At 33.8% G+C, this 24,926-nt stretch overlaps 1 protein-coding gene across 2 annotated transcripts; it reads left to right on the top strand.

Moving 5' to 3' along the window:
- Positions 1 to 794: 794 nt before the first annotated feature.
- RBM46 (RNA binding motif protein 46) lies at positions 795 to 24,926 on the top strand (the record flags this gene model as incomplete). 2 transcript variants are annotated; one of them, XM_081092286.1, is made up of 4 exons in its annotated part: positions 795 to 945; positions 2,659 to 3,126; positions 3,603 to 4,385; positions 24,727 to 24,926. In XM_081092286.1, the coding sequence occupies 4 exons, from the start codon at positions 795 to 797 to the stop codon at positions 24,924 to 24,926; spliced, it is 1,602 nt and encodes a 533-aa protein (XP_080948412.1). The 2 variants fall into 2 exon arrangements, with proteins under 2 accessions (XP_080948412.1, XP_080948413.1); XM_081092287.1 differs by lacking the exon at positions 24,727 to 24,926 and adding an exon at positions 18,108 to 18,163.

Here is a 24,926-nt window from a genome sequence, read left to right as displayed (position 1 = left end):
GTTAGAGGCAAGTAGACTAAGGAAAACTTGCCCAGAGTCACAGCTAGTAAGGGGAAGAACCAGGATTCACATTTAAGCAGTCATTTAGTAACCTGAGCTTGCTCTTAATTATAGCATATCCTTCTTTTTTTTAATTTTTGGAAATAAGCCTTCTATTACACGTATTGCAGATCATTTTGCTCTGTTTGTAATTTTCTTAGATTTGTGGGGGCCGGGGGGGGGGGGTTGCATGTGTGCGTGTTTTCTTTTGTTTGCTTGTTTGTTTGTTTTTGACTTCCAGGTCTTTTCCTTTGAAGTTTTTCTGTTTATTTTTTAGAAGAGTTTTCTTGATTCTAAGATTTAAAAAAATTTACTGATTTCCCCCATTAGTTTTGATTTGTAGTAGAAGCTTAAGATAATGGGACAAGACGTAAACCTTGTGCTGTATAGATAGATCATATATTCATTGACAGCAGTATTTTTTTTGTTACTCCTACTGCTTTCTTTTTCCTTTTCCAAATCTCATTTATTTGTTTCCCCATTCTTGTTTTTGTTGCTCCTTTTATTGTTCTCTTTTTCACTTTCACCTGTCTTTCTTGTATCTTAGGCCTTGTAAAGGTACTGCTTGATTGACATTAAAAGAAGTTTCCAGTTTCCATTGTAGAGAACTTTGGGGGGCAGGCCTACAGTGGTCACCAAATGTAGCAGCCATAACTATCCTTGACTTCTTGCATCCCAAAGTAATGTTTCATAGATTCCTGATGCTCCATGTCATAATCACTGTTTTTTAATACTTTGTTTTAGGAACTGCAGCCATGAATGAAGAAAATATAGATGGAACAAATGGATGCAGTAAAGTCCGAACTGGTACACAGAATGAAGCAGCGTTACTTGCTCTGATGGAAAAGACTGGTTACAACATGGTTCAAGAAAATGGGCAAAGGAAATTTGGTGGTCCTCCTCCAGGTGTGGATTTGTTTATGTTAAAAAAAATCGAAGCTTTAGTGTAGTCATTTTCATTATGTATATATCTTTACAAGTATCCCAAACAGTAGCTCTATTTTTTGTAACAGCTTTTAGACTTTAGCAATAATTTTTTGTTACTCCTCACCCGAGGATATTTTTCCAATGATATTTTAGAGAGAGTGGAAGGGAAGGGAAGAGACACACAGAGAGAAATGACGATTGGTTGACTCCTGGATGTGTCCTGACCAGGGCTGGGGATAGAGCCTGCAATCAAGGTATGCACCCTTCACCCTTCAGTCCACAGGCTCTATCCATTGAGCCAAACTGGCTAGGGCAGCAATAATTTTTAATGTTAGGGAAAAGGTAGATTTTATGTTAGGCATATTTTACCATTACAGTTTTCAATTCTTTTGGATTAAGAAGCAGTTGAGCCCTAACTGGTTTGGCTCAGTGGATAGAGCGTCAGCCTGCGGACTGAAGGGTCCCAGGTTTGATTCCTATCAAGGGCATGTACCTTGGTTTCAGGCACATCCCCAGTGGGGAGTGTGCAGGAGGCAGCTGATTGATGTTTCTCTCTCATTGATGTTTCTAACTCTCTATCCCTGTCCCTTCCTCTCTGTAAAAATTCAATTATATATATATAAAAAGAAGCAGTTGAGAAAGAATAGGTTGGTTTAGAAAGAAGTCAGGATTGAGTCAGTGCGGAAAAGGATACTCTAGAAATTAAAGGGGAGGTCTTTGGTAGGAATTTGAAAGACCAGTGAGTAGAGGGAGGAGTGGTGTCTACACTAGATGCAAATCAGATGCAAACATAATCCTATATAATAAAAGGCTAATATACAAATTGACTGAACAGCGGAACGACCGGTTGCTATGATCCACACTGACCACCAGGGGACAGATGCTTAATGCAGGAGCTGCCCCCCTGGTAGTCAGTGCACTCCCACAGGGGGAGTGCCGCTCAGCCAGAGCTGGGCTTACGGCTGGTGAGTGCAGCTGTGGTGGTGGGAACCTCTCCCGCCCTCCCCAGCAGCACTAAGGATATCTGACTCTGGGGAGCGGGCCTAAGCTTTCAGTTGGACATCCCCTGAGGACTCTGGGCCTGCGAGAGGATGCAGGCTGGGCTGATAGACCCCTCCTCCCCCCAGTAAACGAATTTCGTGCACTGAGCCTCTACTTAGATATAATGTTTTGTTGTTCTACTAAGAGCCAATGCATTTTCTTTGCTCAAAACCCTCCAATTAACTTCCTATCAGACTTAAAATGAAATCTTGGCCTTTAGTTACATTGATGACCACATTACTTACCACTTTACTCCTCCCTCAAGTACATGTTAGCCATATAGCTTGTGTGTTCTGAGTTCTAATATACAAAGCACTTGCTTTTTCTTCTTCCTGATATATCCTCAGAGCTCATCCCCTCATTTCATTGAGGTGTCTGCTCAAACTTCATGTTATCAGACAAGATTTACCTGACTACAAAAACTAACCCTTCTGTGGCTGTATTTTTATAGCACTTGCTACTCAGTCTTCTTTCTGTATGGAATATATGCTTCGCGAGGGAAGGTGGTTCTGTTTTTTTCAGTCTTAGATCCCCCAGCGCCTAGAATAGTGCATGATACAAAGAAGGCTCTCTGCATTTATGCAATGAATGAATGAATAGTGAATATAAATACCTTATTAAAATTTATCTGTATTTATTTTTGTCTTTCAGGTTGGGAAGGTCCACCTCCACCTAGAGGCTGTGAAGTTTTTGTAGGAAAAATACCTCGTGATATGTATGAAGATGAGTTAGTCCCTGTATTTGAAAGAGCTGGGAAGATATATGAATTTCGACTTATGATGGAATTTAGTGGTGAAAATCGAGGTTACGCTTTTGTGATGTACACTACAAAAGAAGAAGCGCAGTTAGCCATCAGAATTCTTAATAATTATGAGATTCGACCAGGGAAGTTTATTGGTGTATGTGTAAGCTTGGATAATTGCAGATTATTTATTGGAGCTATTCCCAAGGAAAAGAAAAAAGAAGAAATTTTGGATGAAATGAAGAAAGTTACAGAAGGAGTTGTAGATGTCATTGTTTATCCAAGTGCGACTGATAAGACTAAAAATCGTGGTTTTGCATTTGTTGAATATGAATCTCACAGAGCTGCTGCTATGGCCCGGAGAAAACTAATTCCAGGTAAGCCTGTCCTTTTAAAGGTTATTTTTCCATATTCCCTCTATTGTAAATATTAAAAATGACAGTACATTATAGATCAATATTATGAAAATACATAATGCCTTTAGAGGAATAAGGATTAAGTTAGTAAGTAAATGAAGAAGTTGTTTATATGAAATAAATATTTATAATTTACTGATTAATGGATGATATATTTATAAGTTAATTGTTGCTTATTAAAAATTCAAAAGACAATGTCTAATTCTTTTAATGATCTTTCTTTGAAGTATATTTGTTTGTTTAGTCTTAAAATTAATTTCACCATAAATTCTGATTTGGTTTGCCCTAGTAAATTTTCACGTGAGTGGGAAACTATAATACTTAACCAAATATATTGATATGTATTTGAGTTTCCACTTCTTTGGAGAAACAGATTTACTTAACAGTATTTGACTTGTGTTTTAATTGTCTTCATATTAACTTATTCTTTTTTGTAGGAACATTCCAACTATGGGGCCATACCATTCAAGTAGATTGGGCTGACCCAGAGAAAGAGGTTGATGAGGAAACCATGCAGAGAGTTAAAGTTCTCTATGTTAGAAATTTAATGATCTCAACTGCAGAGGAAACAATTAAAGCAGAATTCAATAAATTCAAACCTGGTGCAGTTGAACGAGTAAAGAAACTTAGAGATTACGCTTTTGTTCATTTTTTCAACCGAGAAGATGCAGTGGCTGCTATGTCTGTTATGAATGGGAAGTGCATTGATGGAGCAAGTATTGAGGTAACACTGGCAAAACCAGTAAATAAAGAAAATACTTGGAGACAGCATCTTAATGGTCAGATTAGCCCCAATTCTGAAAACTTGATTGTGTTTGCTAACAAAGAAGAGAGCCATCCAAAAACTCTAGGAAAGCCACCAGCTCTTCCAGCTCGTCTCAATGGTCAGCATAGCCCAGGCCCCTCTGAAATTGATAGATGCACTTACCCATTTTTTCCTGGAACAAAGCTTACTCCAATTAGTATGTATTCTTTAAAATCAAATCATTTCAATTCTGCAGTAATGCATTTGGATTATTACTGCAACAAAAATAATTGGGCACCACCAGAATATTATTTATATTCAACAACAAGTCAAGATGGCAAAGTACTCTTGGTATATAAAATCGTTATTCCTGCTATTGCAAATGGATCCCAGAGTTACTTCATGCCAGACAAACTCTGTACTACGTTAGAAGATGCAAAGGAACTGGCAGCCCAGTTTACATTACTTCATTTGGGTAAGTTTAAAAATACTTTAAATAATATTGTAGAATATGGGATATTATAGATTATTTATAAATTCATTTATTTTGAATTCAACATTAGGGGTGAGTATTTAACATAAATTTTACCTCAGTTTTATGAATTTGTGGTAAATTTCGTTGAGACTCCTCCTATAGAGACTTCCTGTGTTTAGCTTATTTATTTTTTAAAATATGTTTTTATTGATTTTAGAGAGAGAAGAAGTAAGAGGGAGAGAGAGAAACATTGGTGTGAGAGAGAAACATCCATTGGTTGTCTTCTGCACACCCCTTACCGAGAATCAAGCCAGCAACCCTGGCATGTGCCCTGACCGGGAATGGAAATGGAGACCTGTTGGTGCATGGGAGGATGCTCAACCAACTGAGTGAGCCACACCGGCCAGGGCTATTTAGTTTTTTAAAACATTACGTATTTACTTTAGAGTTTATGATTCTGTTTCATTAGTTTGTTTTGCAATGACTGATCCTAATTTGAAATAATTTCCATATAAGTTACAGGGTTTGTTACTTAAACCACTTTCTTTGGTAAAGCCTACCCAGTAATCTTTTTTGAGGGTAGGGGTAGGAAGTTGGTAAAATCAGGCATTTCAGATGGGTCATTTGTAGACACAGCCTTATGCTCACCAATCTGGAAATTACTCATGAAAGACAAAAAGCATTACTAGATGTTTATGACCATTAATTTCAGGCTTTGAAAAAAGTAACTTTCTCTAAAACATTTGAGGGATAGTTAAGAAAAACTTAACTATCCTTTTGTAGTTCATAAGCATGATGATTGGGTGTTCACACTTTTTTAAAAAAATATATATTTTATTGATTTTTTACAGAGAGGAAGGGAGAGGGGTAGAGAGTTAGAAACATCGATGAGAGAGAAACATCGATCAGCTGCCTCCTGCACACCCCCCCCCCCCCACTGGGGATGTGCCCACAACCAAGGTACATGCCCTTGACCAGAATCAAACCTGTGACCCTTGAGTCCGCAGGCCGACGCTCTATCCACTGAGCCAAACCGGTCAGGGCAAGGGTGTTCACACTCTTATGTGGAATGTGCCTCCCACAAACCTTGTTACGTCTTCAGCACATTTTTCCCTCTGACATAAAAAGAGAAAGACTTTGGGCCATATGTTAACTAAATATTTGGCATTGTGAAGGAAGAGATGTAATACTGCTCTGGTATTTTCCTACTTTCTGTTTTTTGGTGTTTTGTTAGCTACCCACTTCCTACCAGTTTGTCTCATTTTTCAAATTGCAGCTATATATTTCAGTTGGTGATGACTTTGTGCCCCAAATAATATTTATTAGAAGAATAGTAGTTTCTTGAAAATCAACTATAAAAAGGAAAGATTACAAACTAAGGATTATAATTGTGTTTTTTTATTGTAGTAGTCAAACTCGCTAAGTTTAAAATTGATTTGTCATATGATTGCAGAATTGTATTACTGAAGCTTATATCCAATTAAAATTGATATCCTTAAATTTAAGATAATAAAAGAAAAACATTACCAAAAGAGAAAGTAATTTTTACATGTTATTTAGATTTACTTATCCATTATAGCCACTCCCCATGGTATTATGAATATTTTTAGGAGATTCTGATTCGGAGATCTGGTCATAACTTTAGGACTGAAGGTAGAGTTCCCTTCAAAGAAACTTTTCAGTACTGTCCTTAGTTATTATTTTGGAAATATTTGGTAATTTTAGTCATTTAAGTTAATAAATTATTAGGTATGGTTTCCATCAATGTACATAATAGAAACCTTCCATTTTTCTTTTAATAAAGACAAAGTTAAATATAAAATTAGGTGGGTAGCAAATATAATTTATTTCTATCCTCACTTATTTCCCTTACAAATTTAACTTAAATGTGATTCTTAAAACATAGTCTCCTTAGTTTATTTTATGTTAGATTTTTTTGTTTAGACATGGTTTCTCCATCTGGTTCTCCCATAAAGAAGATCAGATGTTAAATGAAACAGGAAGTTTTTCATCAGCTTTTAATTTAATATTAAAATGATTTTTTTTTTTTTTTTACTTGAGTACTAGGGCCATAGTTAACTTGTTATAGCTTTTAGTTCCCAAAGAAAACCCCTGTTCAGGTACAGTATTCCCTGCTTGATTATGTTAATCAGGAATAAAATAAACTTAAATAAATGAAATCCTTAGAGGGCACAGGCAGTTTGCTTTATAGTCATCTATTTCAGATTTTATCAACTTCATATTAAAGCTTCTTATAATAAAAACTGGAACAATTTGTGTTTTATATATTTTTTCAGTTTCTATTCACCATCAGAAAAAAGAGCTAAGCCAAATAAATATAAGCCAAAATTTTCAATTAAACTCTACGGGCTTGCTTGGATGCAGTATACAAGGCCTGAGGCCTTGTCTACAGACAGCAACAGAAAAATCCTTAGAGGCAACTGAGGAGAAGGAGAGAGGGAATTCAGAATGTGGAAGAGTCAGAGATCAGGGGTCTAGGAATTTATGATCGAAAAACAAATGTCAGCCTTTCAGTTGTCATTTAAGTCATGTCAGGTGCTGTAGACAGCCAGGAGATTATGTGATGCCACATGGCAGGTTAAGGATAGAGTTAATGTCATTGTGGTCATGATCTGATGTGATTTTCCCTTCTATTAATTGAGTGTCTGGGCTTTTAAAAAGTTGATGCGTTTTTACATGAAGTTTCCTTTAGATAAAGTTTGCAGGGTTTAATTGGATGATTCAGGGTTGAGATCATGGTGGTAGTGTTGTATTCTTAGAGGGGAAGGGGTGTTGTGTTTGTTACTGCTATCCTGCTAAATATTTACATGTTTCAAGCCTTAGATTTTTCTAAGATCTTGAGAGGTTATTGATTTGTTGTGGAGTCCCTCAAATAGAGTTCATTAAATAACCTTTGGCTCTATTTTATTAAATAATTTGAATATAATTTTCTAGTTAGTGAATTTAACTATTTTAAGATGATCTCTTTCAGTGTAGTAATTACTTTAATATACTTCTATTAATTCTTTCAACTTGATGCTATTTTTTTTAGTTTGATGCTATTTTGAACATTATTATTTAATCTTACCTTGATCTTTGTTAATTTAGTTTTTATTTCAGAGGTCTTTAAGACTAGACTTTTAATTTTCACTTTGTTTTGGCATTACCATGTTCATTTTTCAAGCTTGAAAAAAAGTAGACTTTATTTAGTTAAATTAAGACTCTCATTAGTGTTATGAGGAAAATAGAAGTTCTTTAAAGGGGCACTAGGCATCTAAATGAGTACTAGAAATCTGAGAGTTTACTTTTAGTGACCATTTAGTGCTCTTACCAGAATCCCAGAAACACTTGTTATATAGTCCCTTAACATTAATTTTTAAAATATTTTGGGGTGTTTTTTTTTTGTTCCCATTTAAAGTGAGCTCGATTTTAAGCAAAATGCCCTTAAATAGGAGGAAAGCTGGAATTAATGCCAAAATTGAACCCTCATTTTTCTTTTACTTCAAAGTTAGAGACTATCTTCATCCTCATACTGTCAGAGAATAACCTCCCTAACCTCAACCCATAGGATAAGAAGTTGTGTTACCTGGTTATATTTAGGAACTTGTAATAAGTGGGATACTCATTGAATTTAATGGGTGGAATACAGAGTTGGGGCATAGGAGATAGATAGCTCTATACCAAATATTTGATGTATGGAGACTTCTTGGGTCATTTAATATCATCTTTTAAAATAAGACTTCTGTTTCAAAATACTGTATCTTTAATAATAGATCAGACTATGAGTGTGAATAATTATGCTATTCTTAAAATTTTGCCTCTGTTTTGAATTGGGGCCTTCCATTATTGCCACTACTTTCTCCTGGAGGATTATTCATCATCTAGGACTGGAATAAGCAAAATCAAGGAGGTAAAGAAAAGCTCTGGAGAGTTATAATTTTGAAGAAGAAAGTCTTGGAGAATACTTACTGGAAGGAGGGAGGTCACCTCAGTGTGTATTGATAATTCACCTTGAGAGATATTTATTAACAACTCATTCAGGCAAGGCATTTATTTTCTTGTTTCTATGTTTGTAATACTGATGAAGTAGGGTTTTTGTTGTTGTTTTGTTTTTTTACTTGTATGACCACCTAAAGTTTTAAGACAGGGATGAAGAGCATCTTGTTACAAACCAGTTTATGCCATTGATTTAATTTAATCTGAGTATTCTATTGCTTTGGCCATGACTGATGAAGTTTAATGAAAGAACAAATCTTTTTGAATGCCTTTCCTGTGCTAAGTGTACTTCCTAAGCAGTCTGTAGCTAAAGATAAATAAAACATTGTTTTTGCTCTTGCGGAGTCACAGTCTACTGAAGAAGGCAAGCATAGGGTATTTTGGGAGTACAAAGAAAGGGCACACCTCACACCTGATCTGTGTTGTAAATGGTAAGAAGAGTTTATGGTCAGAGAGAGACACCACATAAGCGAACATTTAGAAAAACAGCATGGTGGTGGGTTAATGGCAGAGTTCTATATAATGTTTGTTTTGGTAATTTTAGTTAGATTTTAATAATTGAAATAGTAAGTAGACTTTAGTTAATTGAAATTTCAGCAGTTCTGCTTTTTAAAACTTTGCAAGTACTGTATTTTTTTTATTACAACTATGTTGATATTACTTGCTTTTCCTCTGAGCAAGTACTTTTTTTTTCTAGATTAATCTATTCTGGTTTGTGTCGACCATTTTATGTGTGAATATTCATCTTTTTAATATTTTCCTGTATTTTATTTTTTCAATATTCATTTTATGGCTGACGTGCATATTGCTTCTCATATTTGACTTTGTAATTACATACATTATTAGAATCTTTACTTTTTTCTGGACAGTGAGTGGTAAAGTATTTACCAAGTATGATAATCACTATTTGTTCTATTTTTTAATACTTAAATTCGATTTTGATTTCTGTTATCACTTATAACTTGGTTGAAAGTTGCAAAATAGAAGACAGCAGGATGAAGGAGTAGTATTCTGAGAAGTTTTAATGTGAAAAATAAGGTGCTTTTATCTTATGAGCTGTCATTATTTCCAGATTGATGGGCAGAAATACAAAAAATCAAATTTTGATTTTAGAAATTTGCCAATAAATTGCTTTGAAATAAAGAGAAACTTTCAGTGTTTGGGTTTTTTTCAAATTTAAGAAATAATTTTAGGAGACTCTTAAGCTAGGTACCATATATGGTACTGTATTATAATGAAAAAATTAATTACAAATTATTAGAAGAAAAATGATAGTTTTAGAAAGTTATTCTTTCCTTTCCAGTTTTAATTACAGATTTGACTATCATGATAGTATTTCAGACTGATATATTAAAGAACAAAATTTGCTAAGTCTGCTTTAAAATTCACTTAGATAAATAAGAAGTAGCATCAGCATCAACATTTTATACTTTACTTTGTTTCCATATGATCAAGTGGTGAGACGAAATTTCCATTAACTCAACTATGTGTCTTTGACCCTCCATGAGGGCCCAGTATTTATGAAAATATACTTCTATTCCTCTTGAAATTTAAATATTTTTTTTAACAGGCCATCATGTGGTATTCCTTATAATTTTTCTCCTACTAACACTTGTATTAACATAGTATAGTTATTATGGAACTAGAGGCCCAATGCACGAAATTTGTGCAAGAGTAGGCCTTCCTTCCCTGGGCTTCCCTCTGGCCCCGGCTTTATCCAGCAGGATGTCTGGAATGACGTCCGGTCTAATTAGCATATTACCCTTTTATTATTATAGATTAGTACTGTGAGAGAAGCAGCTTATTTAATACTAGAAACCTGGTGCACGAAGTCTGTGTGCTTGCGGGAGGGGGGCCCTCAGCCTGGCCTGCATACTCTTGCAGTCTGGGAACCCTTGGGCGATGTCCGACTGATGGCTTAGGCCCACTCCCCACAGCAGTTGGACATCCTTAGCGCTGCCGTGGAGGCGAGAGAGGCTCCCGCCACTGAGCCTGGCTTCTGGCTGAGTGGCGCTCCCCTTGTGGGAGCTCACTGACCACCAGGGGCCATCTCTGCTTTGAGCATCTGCCCCCTGGTGATCATTGCACATCATAGCAACTGGTCGTTCCGCCGTTCGGTTGATTTGCTTATTAGTCTTTTATTATATAGGAGATTAATGAGTAATCAAGTAGAAGTACAATAACCTACAGTCTCAGCCACCAACGAACTGTGACCTTGGAATGGCAAATGAATCATTTACTCTTTGTGGACCTCAGTGCCTTTAAATATGAGGGTTTTATTTGGTGAACTTAAGTACTCTCTTATCCTCCCAATTAATGATTTTGTTTAAAATATGGTTAAAAATCTTATGAAGGACCAAAAATAATACTTGAATTTTTTTTGTCTACCAAGATACATACTTAAGTTCAAATAGTTGAAAATTAAGAGCTACTTCTGCATGAATTAACTCTCAATTTAATATTCCTTACTTTATACAATTCAAAGCTTATATCTGTCTACAGCAGAACAATTGGATTAAAAAATAAAAGGTTCAGTCAGTCACCTGTTTTATTTGTATGCACATTATTTGTATGCACATGTAATTGCTTTTTGTTATTTTCTTACCTGAATTTGTTAATTGTAATCAAAATCAAGATTTTATAAAACTTAATTACTTAAAACTTTTGAAATTAATTTTCTTTTTATAACAGAGAATCTAGGAAAATGATGTATATTAAAACATATCATCTGACCAGTATTTTTCCATAGCTGTTATTAACTGGCTAAAGTGACCATGTGATTTCATTTACTTTTATGCATTTGTTTAATCATGCTTGATTCTCTATTATAATTTTTTCAACATCTTTAGCTAATACTTTTCTAAAATACTTTTCTAAAATACTTGTTCTTATTAATACAACAGTTTTAACAGTTGCTACTGCTTTATTAATTTATAAATATAACATCTGATTTTGTCATTTAATATTTTAGAAAATAATGCTTTGTAAAATTCCCCTTTTGAGTTAATGTCACAATAAAATTTGCCTTGTATGTTCCATTCTTATACATCAGTAGCAATTCATAATTTTGCCACATGGTGTCACCTAAATATATTTTTTAGCCTGGCTATGAATAGAATTTCAGTGTTGTATTGATTTTTCTTTCTTTTGGTTTGCTTATTTTGGGGGGTTTAGAATCGGTAAAGTCTCTGTGAGAAGCTGCACGTAGCCTTCAGCCTATTACGCCTTTATCTCTGCTTCCTACTTCAGTAGACAGTGATCGCTTATACTACAGCAGTATAATTTAGTGAATGAACTAGTAAATGGAGACAGAAGTTGTTTTGGAAAATAGGTTTTACTGCGATGAAATTTATTCAAGTGATTGTCTATACTTTAACCACTTTAAAATTACCCCATGTCAGTTGCTTCTGTGCCTTTTGGTTAAAATTAAATATAGAGTCTACTCTTTATTAGCTAATTTCAGTTACATTATATATCCTGGAGTAATACATCCTTTAAGACCTGGTAGTGCAATCCCTCCAAGAATGATGAACTTCCCTTGGTGATTTAAAACAAACAAAAATAAGCTTTAGTTTCCTTAACTAATTAGAAGCTTTAAATAACCAGAATATTACTAACTACTTGGTTTTTCTTGTTCCTTAAATTTGTAGTATTTGGCTAAACATATATTAGTTACTTGTGTGCCATTATTTATCTCATGGCAAGTGATATTTGAGCTATTAAAAATGGCCTGTATATAGACTTCTATATGCACAATACATATTTTATGAAAGTGATTTATTTGACTAGCTATATACCTTCTTGAATTGCTGTGATTCAGTAAATATAATCTGTATACAACACTGATAATGATCCTATATAATAAAAGCTCAGCGACCGAATGGTGGAATGACCAGAACAACTGGTGGACCAGTGGGCAGACACTCAGTGCAGTAGTGGGATTGCTGCTCAGCTAACCGGGATGAGCAGCGCTCCCACAGCAGGCTGATCCCTGCAGGCCACACCCTCCACCAGTACATGAATTCCGTGCACTGGGCCTCTAGTGTATACTATAATTGTATCTATGACTTTGGTTAAAAAGTATATAGGAATGCAATCATTAGAAACATCAATCTATAATGCCTGATATTTTGGTGAATTTACTCTGAAATCCCTCTTTTGTTGTGTGTTTAAACGGTATAGCTTGATTTTTATACAAAAAAATTAATTCTATTGACACTCTGACACTTGAATAAATAAAAAATGTAAACTGTTATGTACAACTCCAGCTTCTTTAATAGATATCTAGTTGACCTTCACTTTTTCTTCTCTCTCTCTTTTTTAATTCCCTCTTGAGGATATATTTTTATTAACTTAAGAGAGGGGGGGAAAGAGAGGGTGAAAAACATCAATCAGTTGCCTCCCTATATGCCCTGACTGGGATTAAACCCGCAATTTAGGTATTAGCCCTGACTGGAATTAAACCCACAACTTTTTGATGTACAGGATAATTCCCCAATCGTTTGAGCCACCCAGCCAGGGTGACCTTCACTTTTTCTTTAGCTTTTGATTTTCTTTTACTATTTTTCTAAGGATATTATTACTAGAGATACTTCACTTTTTTAAAACCTTCATAATTCTATTTTCTAGATAGAGTGTTATAATTATGACTGCAAGGTCGTTAACTTTTTTCTTGTTGCCTTTGTTTCAGCACTATACAGTAGGTCCTCGGGTTACGTCAGAGATCCGTTTCTACGGCGCGACATAACGTGATTTTCGCCGTAAGTCGGAACCCCCCTACATAAGCACCTATGTCACTCACATGGAGCGCACATACACAGCAGTAATGAAGTGAAACAGTAAAAAAAATTTAAAAGAAAGATAACAATTCCTGATCTTTACTTGTGGTAAATAAATAACAAAATCATAAAGCATATATGTCGAAATGACGGAAATTTTTTTTTTATAAATAAATGGGAGATGGCGATAACCACGACACAACGTCTAGTCCGATGTAACCCGAGGACTGTCTGTACTAGTCTGCTTGTTTGCTGGTTATATTATGGGGTAAACAAATCAATTTGCAGTATATGTGTCATATATGTGTGGGGCTTTTCTTTTTGCCTCTGCTATATTAATTTTTGGTCCAATGATGATCAAATCTGTAGTTGATTTATGAAAGTATTGGATTATTTTGGGCACAGAATTATAAGGCTCCAAGTGAGTCATTATGAATCTTTGGAAAAAAGGTTTAAAATTGTATTCTGAACTGTATAGTTATAATTTTTACCAAAAGCAAGAGTTAAATAATTCAAGCAGGGAAATGTTAATTAATTTAAATGAGTCTCACCTGTGTATATTATATTTCTACATTTGTTTCCTTGAAAGATCACAAATTGTTTCCTTGAATGATCAAGAGTCCCTTGAGGGATTCCTTGGTATGAACTATAGGTATGTCAAACATAGAAATAGTAATGACAGAGCATTGGAAAGTTATTTCTTTTGTCTTATGCACTAGAGGGAAAGAGGAGATACTAAACAAGAGTAGAATTACCCTGTGAAAGTATTCTCTTAGCTTCTGAGGGGTATTTACAAATACGATGAGGTAGCCATGATTTTTTCTTCATTTCTTATGATTTATTTAATAGTAGACTCAAAATTTTTCAGTTTTTGCATTGAAATGAATCTAGGATATCAAAGCCAGATTGAGTCATTCTACTCTAGAGATTCTCATATTTTAATAATTAAATGCAAAAGAAGTTATGTAGTATTCAGACTAAATTTTGTTCTGCTTAGAGTATATATCTGGAATTTTTTTTTTTTTTTTACTTTATTTTTAGAGAGAGAAGAAGGGAGAGAGAGAGGGACGGACACAGACATTGATGTGAGAGAGAAACATTGATCGGTTGCCTCTGTATGAGCTTTGACCAGGGGATCAGGTATGTGCCCTGACTGGGAAGTAAATGTGCAATCTTTTTTGGTGTAAGGGACCATGCTCCAAGCAGATGTGCTACCTGGCCAAGGTTGTCTAAGATTATGTTTGCTTTGGGCATCAGGGTTTAATTAAACCTTGACAACTATGGAGGACTTGGAAACTGTAATATGAAGTAGGACAGTGAACAACTGAAGTATTTGGGGATGTTTAACCTGTACTTACTAATATTTACAGGGGGAATATGATTGCTATCTTCAGATGTTTGAAGAGTTGGCACATGGAAAAAAGACTAATATGAAGCTCCAGGGTTTTTGGAATTTAGTGTAATTGAGGAAAGTTTCAGGGAGGTAAATTATGCTTTTATATAACCCAGACCATGTAAGCTTTTAAACTACTACTAAGCAAAACTTTAACTTTTTATGATTTATTTTAAATATGTTTATGTTGTTAAATAAATGCATGGGAGAAGAAAAGGTTTTGTATTAGACTCTTAAAATTCAGAATTATCTTCCTTACACCTTTTGGAGTATATTATATTAGTCTTGTTATTCTGGAGTCCTCTGAAAAATTGCTTTTTGAAAATGTTATTTAAGGAAGTTTGTTTTTGGCATTATTCTCATGACTCTTTTGTTTATTATTTACTCCTTTAGTCTTTCTGTTCTCATTGTTAGTTATTAACTGGCAGCTGGCTGATTGTTAATCCTTGTTAATGCAGAGTGGAACGAAAGTAGGTTTCCAGTACATAAAACACAGAGCTTATTCTTGTATTATTTATTAATTTTTGTATTATTTTCCATATGAACAATGATAAATCTACTTTTTCCCCATGTTCTATATAAGTTAATTAACAAATACTGAATATTGCTGTGTATACAGTCCAGAGGATCGCTGTAGTGAATCAGACACAGTTGCTACTTTCATAGAGTATACATTCTATTGAGGAAGACTATTATTAGTTATAGTTCAGATAAACACTGAAGTGTACAGGGTGTTATGAAAATGTATAATTAGATGATCTGACCTAATTTGAGATGAGAGGGTCAGGAACTAGAATATTGCATTTTAGAAATAATTTCAGCAAAAAGATATTTAGTACAGCACATACACTCAGAATTCCTGCATTCACATCCCAGCTTTATTACTTACTTGGAAAAGTTACTTTAACCTTCCTGTACTTCAGTTTCTTCATCTGTAAAATGGGAATATTAACTATTTATTTCATAGGGTAATTACATGTACTTAGTTAAAATTGTGTAAAAGGCCCACAACACTGCCTTTTTTATTTTAAAATGTGCCATATAAGTACTGAAGAATAGTATTCAGAAAACAAAGCCAAAACATTGGAGTTTCCAATAATTAACAATAAATATTATTACTACCATAATAATTAAGATTCTTTGAGCACTAATATGTTAGGCATTGTGCTAAATGCCTTTATCTAATACTTTATCCTGATGATATCAGAGATGAATATTATTTTAATGTCTATACTTTTTTTTTTTAACAAATAAAGAAACTGAGGCTTCAGTAGATTAATTTGCCCAGGAACCCCAGTTAGCTAAGAGGTGTGCTCTTAACTACTATTCTCTCTACCTTCACATAATTCCAATGAAAAACTGACCTTTGTCTTATGTTAAACATTTGATAACACACGGTGATCATGTGGGACATTATTGGCAAGTTATTTTTCTAACAATTAAAATACACTGAGATGGGATTTCCCCCCCCCCCCCCCGTGTTTTACCTCTTTTTCAGAAACAGTTTTGTCCCCATCAAACTTGTAAACCAGACCATTCTAGTATAATGTGAACATAGGACATCTGATTGAATCCTAAATGAATCATTATAAGTTACAAAGAGCTTATGAACATAATCTTGTTAACAAGGTAGCTTTGGGATTTTAGGTTTGCACTTGGATAAGCATTGCCACTGGAAGGCATATGTGTCAACATGGCAGGTGATACGTGTTTTTCTCCATCAGATACTATATAGAATGATAATAGTTTTTAGTTAATACACATTTATACTCACTTACTATTTACATATTTATAATTTCCTTTGCTCTCTATTCCTCCTACACTTCCAAGCTTCCACTATGATTGTTTCTTTATTCTGGCCAAAAGACATTAATTTTTATTTTCCTTTGGATATGTTTATGACAAATAACCTCAGTATAATTTGCCTGAATATTTCTTTAATTTACCTGCTTTTTGAAATGGTATTTTTACTTGATAAGCAGTTATTTTCCTTTAGCCCTTCGAGGTTATACTTCCACTAATTTTCTTCTGGCTTCCTTTATTTCTGTTGAGTAGTCAGCTGATATTTACTTATTATTCCTTTGAACATAAACTATTTTTTTTTCTCTGCTACTTTTAATATTTTTTTTTATCTGTGATTTTCAGAAATGTTACTATGATGGACTTACGTGTACTTTCTTAGTTTTTATCTTAATTGGGACTTTTCACTACTTCTAAAATCTATAGATCAATGTTTTTCACATGTTTTAGAAAGTTCTAAGTTATTCTGTTTTCAGTTATTACTTTTGTCCCATTCTCCTTTATATGGTACTCCAATTACACATATGTTAAATCTTTTTACTGTCATCTTTTCTTGCCTCTAAGATCCCTCTTCAGAATTTGCCAGTCCTTCTAGGGGAAATACTCCTTCAAAAGATGTGCATATTTCTCTGAGTTTTCTTCTTTGTTTAGGACCTCAATCCCATAATTCTTTACTGCCTAGGTCATTCTCAATGCTTTCGGGTAGATATTTTTGCTTTTATAATAGTCTACATTTTCAAGTTCTTACTGGGAGGATTGATTAGTTAGTTGCCTATTTGATCATGTAAAAATAAAGAATATTGTGACTTTTTTCTACTGAGTTACAATTTTAAGATGACTGTTTAAAAAAATCTACACTTTTCTGTGGATTATCAAATATTTTTCATTTGTTCATATTTTTAGGCATAGTTTCTCAGTATAGACTGGATATACATTTCTACTAGAAAGCTTTAAGGCACATAAAGAGATGAATGCCTAAAATGGATGACTGTCCAGAGTTGTACTATATATTGTTAAATTAGGCTTCAAGTAAATAAAGTTTAACTGTTAAAAAGAAAAATGTTTTTTAAGTTTAGTGTTACTTTGGCCATCCATCCATCTCTCCTTTTTTTTTAAAATATATTTTATTGATTTTTTACAGAAAGGAAGGGAGAGAGATAGAGAGTTAGAAACATCGATGAGAGAGAAACATCGATCAGCTGCCTCCTGCACATCTCCTACTGGGGATGTGCCCGCAACCCAGGTACATGCCCTTGACCGGAATCGAACCTGAGACCTTTCAGTCCGCAGGCCGATGCTCTATCCACTGAGCCAAACCGGTTTCGGCCATCCATCTCTTTTTAAGGCCGAAGGAAAAGGTACTGATATTTATCAAATTCATTTAGATTATTTGGCTATCTGCTTACAGAAACTAGGTAATTTCATTTGTTTTTAAAATCCTTTATTTTATTAGTATGGTAGTTCTTAGAAAAACAAACTAAGAAGGACTTGATTTATAGAGAAAGATACGGTTTCTTTCCGGTAATGTATTAACTCATAATTTTCATTCAAATAGCAGTATACTGTTGTCTTTTTCCATCTTCACAGAACTTCAGAAATGATAACTATTTGTCACTTGTTGCCTTTTCTCTAAATTTATTTTCCTATTTACTGATAAAAAGTTTTAACTAAAATTGTCAAGGATTCCATGCACTCCCAAGATAGGGATAACATCAATCCAAAGACTCAATTCTCTTCTGTCTTCACTGCTTACAGACAGGGAACACAATCTCTTCAGCCTGGACCTATATAGAAGAATTTGGAGAAAATAAACAGGTAAGAGAAAGTCTCTTAGGAATATTAATTGATATATTTAGTTTTCAGAAAGCCAATTTTAAATTATTCTTATAAGGAGAAATAAAATTCTCCAATAAAATCTTGCAAAATATTTTTATTATTATAGTTTTGTTAATTATAAATCCATTAAGCAAAGTTTTAAAAAGTTAAACTGGTTTCCATATTTCAGGTCTTCTCAAAACTTTTAACATGCCTAGTGTACATTTTAAATCACCAAGATGGTAAATTGTATGTTAAAGTCGATGTAGTTGGAAATGGGTATGTTATGTGTATAGATTATCTAGCATTTCTCAAACTTACCCAAAAATAGAACTTTAATTATTTTCAAATTTAGTAATCTAAAGTTATTGTTGATAGGATTTAGAATAAAAGTTATATTTATAAGGATTCACTGTATAGTTTTTTCAACATGGAACTGAGAAGGATAAGCTTTAATAGGAAATTACAGGTAGCTTATAGTTTGAGTAAAGATTATTACTATCTAAACTCCTTTTACATGTAGAGGCAAAAAGAATGTTGTGATCCTAGAAGGTTTGGCTCAGTGGATAAACCGTCATCCTTTGGACTGAAGGATCCTGGGTTTGATTCCGGGCAAGCGCACATACCTTGGTTGCAGGCTTGATTCCCAGCCCTGGTTGGGGCCCATATGGGAGCAACCATACGCTGTGCCTCTCTCACACTGATGTTTCTCTCTCTTGTCTCTTTCCCTCCCTTCCATTCTTTCTAAAAATCAATGGGAAAATTTCCTCGGGGGAGGATTAACAACAACAAAAACTGTTGTGGTTGTGTGGGTAGCAAACCATATACTAACTAGTTCTGTGTTCTTGAATAGGTTACTTTACCCTTCTGTGCCTCACTTAATCCTGTTAAAGAGTAAAATAATAGTACTTACCTTGTCAGGATTAAATAGTGTTGATAATGTATAGTTATTTTTAGCACATAGTAAGTGCTCAGCATATAATAGCTTTTATTAATATCATGCTGCAGATTCAAAGAAATATATTTGTTACGCTTTAGACATAACTGTTTTTATAGATATTAGCATAAAAATTCCAATATATGGTATTCCCAGAACTAAAGGGTGTCCCAAAATTCACGCAAGAAGTAATTTTGATAGAAAACACAGATTAATAATTAAAAATTGTAAACTTTTTATTGATTCATAAAGTATATAGTATAGGGTTATGTATGCAATAGCATATCAGGTAAATGGCCTTCATGGCTTTGCTGGCCATACGCATTCTTTTTTTTGAAATTTTCCATGACTGAAATGCGGCTGCTCAGGCAATAACAGTTAATGGTGTTTGCTATTGCGACATGATAATCCAGTTTTTTGTGCCTAAATTGCAAGATATGGATGTGGACGACATGTGGTTTCAACAAGACGGTGCCACATGCCATACAGCCCGAGAAACAATTCAATTACTGCATGAGTCATTTCTTGGTCGTGTAATTTCCCGTTTTGGTGATCAGAATTGGCCGCCCAGTCATGCAATTTAACGCCCTTGGACTTTTTTCTTTGGGGTTTTTTGAAGTCGAAGGTTTATGCCAACACGCCCACGACCACCCACGCCTTGAAGGAGGAAATTGAGCGCTGTATCAACGAAATTCAGCCACATTTATGCAAAACGGTCATGGAAAATTTCAACAAAAGAGTGCGTATGTGCCAGCAAAGCCATGGAGGCCATTTACCTGATACGCTATTCGATATATAACCCTATACTGTATACTTTATGAATCAATAAAAAATCTACAATTTCTAATTATAAACCTGTGTTTTCTATCAAAATTACTTCTTGCGTGAATTTTGGGACACCCTTTACCTTTTCCTATAGGTTTTTATATTTGAAATTTTGAATTATGAGGACTAATTTTACTTATAGAAATGAAATTTGAAAAGAGTTATCTTTTTTTAAGGGTTTTATCTTCTTTTCACTTTTGCCCAGATATTATTTCTAGTGAGCTACAGTTTTCGAGCTATTACAGAAGCCTAGATTGTTGCAGTTCAGATCATAATTTTTTCTCTGCCGTTCTATTACTGTCTTTCCAAGTGGTATAGAAACTAGCATTAAAAGAAATTTGACATAATTAATCTCTTAATACAAAGTAGCAAACTAGATGCTCTAGATATGATTTAAAGTTTGGTCTCGTCAGCTTTTTGAAAGGAAAGCAACTAGGCTTAATTTCAGTACAAATAGCTAGATGCCTACTGTTTTCCATTTGGTTCTTTTTTAGTTTTGTTTGTTTGTTGCATCTTGGCCTCTGAAGGTATTTGAGTTTGTAATCACTGTTTAATATATTTCAAGAATTTTTGTTTTGCTTTTAAAGTATTATCTATTATTCCTATTCAAAGTTCTTGCCAAACTGATTTATAAAGTTCTTCAGTGAAATAACTGTTTCTAAGGCCAAACAAATTTGGGAAAAACTGTACTGTGTACTCCCCTGGGGAAATCATAATGCATATTAGCATATTGAATAATTGTGGTAGCAATCTGTTTAACTGTCAAACTTATCTTTCCTAAATTTTTCCAAGATTTTTTTTTTGCTAAGGGATTCTTCTTTTGAGGTACTTCAACTGTATGGAATGTAGTTTGGGAAACGCTGGAATTAACTCAAAGAGAAACACTTGGCTTTGTTTATAACTTTATTGAGGTATAATTGAAATACAATAAAATGCACATATTTAATATCCATACTTTCCCTGGCTGGTGTTGGCTCAGTTGGTTGGGTGTTATCCTATTTACTGAAGGGTGGCCAGTTCAGTTCCCAGTGAGAGTGGGCTCGATCCCTGGTAGGGAGCCTGCAGGAGGCAGCCCATCAGTGTTTTGCTCTCACACAGATGTTTCTCTCTCTCCCTCTCCCTTTTCTTTCTAAAAATCAATAAAAAAAAATCGTAAAAAAAACAACAAAGTATACTTTGGTCAATTTGGACATATATTCATCTGTTAAATGACACCACAATTAGTAAAACACATTTCCATCACCCCTAATGTAATTCATTCCTCCTCTCTTTCCCAGGCAACCACTGATCTGCTTGCTGTCACTATAGATTGGTTTGCATTTTTTAGAATTTCAAACCCTTGTTTTTGAAGACTTAAATTATAATCTTCAGATAATTTAAAATCAGTTTCTTAAAAATAAACCTATAGATATCACTGTTTCAAACTTACATGGGATGGTTTAATGTAAACTTAAAAAACCATTTAGTTAAAATAAAAAGCAGATGAAATTTTTTCTGAACTTGAATCTGAAAAATATCATTACTCTAGTAAAAATAGAGAATTAACCAACTAGAACGTTATAAGGAACCAGAGACAATAACTTCCTTTCTTACCCAGTCATCCATTACTAAGATTAGCATACTCCAAGCCTCCTCTAAATCATCTTAAAACAGACTGACCTAAACTACTCTGGGCTTACTCTTAGAAGAAAAACAAACAAAAAACATCGACCATTTCTTACCTACTTCTTGTCCTTTGCTGTCAGTTGTCTGATAGGAAAAATTAAGTAGAGGATAAAAATTATCTTTTTAAATTTTGTCAAAATATAATTGTAATAGGGAAAGTAAATGAGATAAAAAAATCAGTGAATTTGATCATACTAATGTATTTCAGCCAAAAGTATCACTTAAAATTTTCTAGTTAATGCTTTTTAAATATTTCATAGGTTTAAGTTGCTTAATAACTAGCAATTCTAAAAAATCTCCCTTCTACTTTACACTCAGCTTTTGATTTTCTGTACTAGGATGGAAAGTACAAAGTAATAAATGATAAATGTTATTTATATTTTATAATATAGATGAATTTTTTTTTTAACTCAGTGTTTGAATCCAGCTGTACTTCACCTTCTGGGTATGTACAGTGTTATTTAAAAAACACTTTGTTTTTCAGATGAAATTCAGTGGCCCAGTGAAGAAAAATTATTGAATTATTTCAATCATGGTTATTTGAATATTAGCAATTGAAATAATAAAATGGTGAAATAACATTAAAATAATTTTAATGTCCCATCAAAATGGAAATAAATGTTAAAATATGAGGTATGGGAAATGTATTGCATAGAGCAAAATGTCAGGTGCTTTACTCTTATAGACTGGTGTTGGGAGTGTAAAATGGTATAAGCCAGGGGTGGGCAAACTTTTTGACTCGAGGGCCACAATGGGTTCTTAAACTGGACGGGAGGGCCGGAACAAAAGCATGGATGGAGTGTTTGTGTGAACTACTATAAATTCAAAGTAAACATCATTACATAAAAGGGTATGGTCTTTTTTTTTTTTAGTTTTATTCATTTCAAACGGGCCGGATCCGGCCCGCGGGCCATAGTTTGCCCACGGCTGGACTAGTTAATGGATAAATAAGATGTTGTATAGTATACATACACTGCATATAAAAAGGAAAGGAGTTCTGGTACATACCACAACATGGATGAACCTTGAAAACATTTTATACTAAGAAGCCAGTTAAAAAGGATGACATAAATTGTGTGGTTCAATTTATATGAAAAATCCAGAATAGGATATCTATAGAAACAGAAAAATTAGTGGTTGCTGGGACTGGGGGAGAAGGAATGGGGAGTGACTTCTAATAGGTACTGGGTTTCTGTTAGAGTGATGAAAGTATTCTCTATATTGGTGTGGGTTGCACAACTTTATGAAATACTTATAAATCTTATAAATATCCGAAGCTTTTTGTTTTCTAATCTTTGTAGTATTTGGGGAAGATTTTCCTCTCTTTATTTATCCTGTATGAATAAAGTCATCAGTGTCAATTTCTAATTTTGTATTTTGATTTAGTCTCCTTAAAAATGTGAGAATACAACAGTTGAGTAGAATATTTTTAAAATTAAAGGCTTACAGTATGGTACTATCAGAAATGCACATTTTAAGACCTAAGCACTATGCCATTAGCCAGTTTTCTGTCTATGTTTGTGAAATCTTCCTCTGAAGATATCTCTTCTGTCCATATTTCATGAATAATAGGCTGCATTAGCTCTTGAATGGATATAAACCCAAAGTGAAAGTGATTTCTCTGTGAAACATTTCCCTTCCTACTAAAGACCTGCTCTTCTTTAGTCTTGTCTATTGAAATTGAAAGAACTTTTAGTTGTGTCATAGCCACATGGCTTAAAAGAATTTGACTGTATTGGCGTAATTATCTTTAGGAGGAGAGAACCAGAACTTTTTCTAAAGCAATTTATTTGAATTATAGGAGCACTAACTTTCTGTTTATACTTAATACCATGACCCTTCAGGCAAAGTGGATCCTTTAAGAGAAGAATTCTGTCATACCTGCAGTTACCCTACTTTGGTATCAAAGTAATTCCTTGTCCAATTTTAAAATACTAGGAATATTTTGAACTGGATGCTTTTAATGTCTTTATGTCTTCTTGGAACAAACTGCTTTTATTAATCTTGTACCATTAATAAAAATACAAAGGTTATAAAATTATTCTAATTAGTGTTTTATAATGCTGGAAATCAAACCAATGTTTAATTGATTTTTATTTTTCCATTTTTTTTCTTAACTAGGTCCTTTCTGATGTTGCTTGAGCTTATTCTTCTGCAGTTGATCTCATTCCTGTTGGCTAAATATTAAGTCCCATGACAACATTAAGTTAATGCTCATTTGTTTTAGGCCTCATATATAGTTCCAGGAAATATAGAAAGAAACTTTTATCTGTATATTAAATGACCTAATTCCTTTTCATTCATTCTTAAAAACACCATAACTTCTATAAATAATCATTTTATAGTATTGTCACACCTCTGGCTTATTCTGTACTAAAGAACATAGTTGAGTTTTTGGAAAATACGGGATTTACAAATTTGGTCTTTAATATTCACACACATCTATAAACATTACAATTAATGAAGCAGGAAATTATTGCTGCATAAGATGAATGTTTATTGTGAAGCAGTAATATTTCAAATGTAATTGTTTTTTAAAAAATTTGGTTAAATTTTTGGATTTTTCTATACTCTAAGTTGATAATGGTTTTTTGAAGTTTATTTTATAAAGATGATTCATTTTACTGTTTTATGGTACCAGTAGGATGCTAATATTAAATTGATGTGTTGAGTTATTTAAATGTTTATATTAGTATTTAAATAATGAAATATTGGACAGTTAGTTTTAAGTCCAGGGGTGAATGTTTTTGCTGGTTTGATACCTAATACAGTTTCCAAAAGAGAAGCAAATATGAATTTGCTATTTTTATCTTAAGAAATCAGAGCTTTTTTGTGATAAAAAAGACACAAAACAATTAATAGATATCCAAGAAATAGATATCCGAGAATATATTTTAGTAAGATCTCTGAAGCACTGTCAGTGAAAGACACACAATACTGACTGATAAAACAGTCAGGATTTGCCATGCAGTGAATACTGACACAGTCTTTACCAGCAATATAGTATTGCCAGGATTTTGAATGTTAGAACATTATGTTAAATGGTGATTATAGTTTTAATCCTTTGTCTCTTTGAATTAAATTTGTATCCATAAAGATGTGCAGCATAATTGTTCATGTATTTATTTACAGACTACAATTTCCGTCGCAGCTCAATAAATAGTCTTTCCCCTGTTAGTGCTACCCTCTCTTCTGGGACTCCCAGCGTGCTTCCTTATACTTCAAGGCCTTATTCTTATCCAAGCTATCCCTTATCACCAACAATATCACTTGCTAATGGCAGCCATGTTGGACAGCGACTGTATATCTCCAATCAGGCCTCATTCTTCTGA

This window comes from Myotis nattereri (assembly GCF_964212035.1).
Source record: "Myotis nattereri genome assembly, chromosome: 5".
NCBI classification, from domain to species: domain Eukaryota; kingdom Metazoa; phylum Chordata; class Mammalia; order Chiroptera; family Vespertilionidae; genus Myotis; species Myotis nattereri.
Note: the sequence above shows the minus strand (reverse complement) of the source record. Positions and strands in the feature narration are given on the sequence as shown.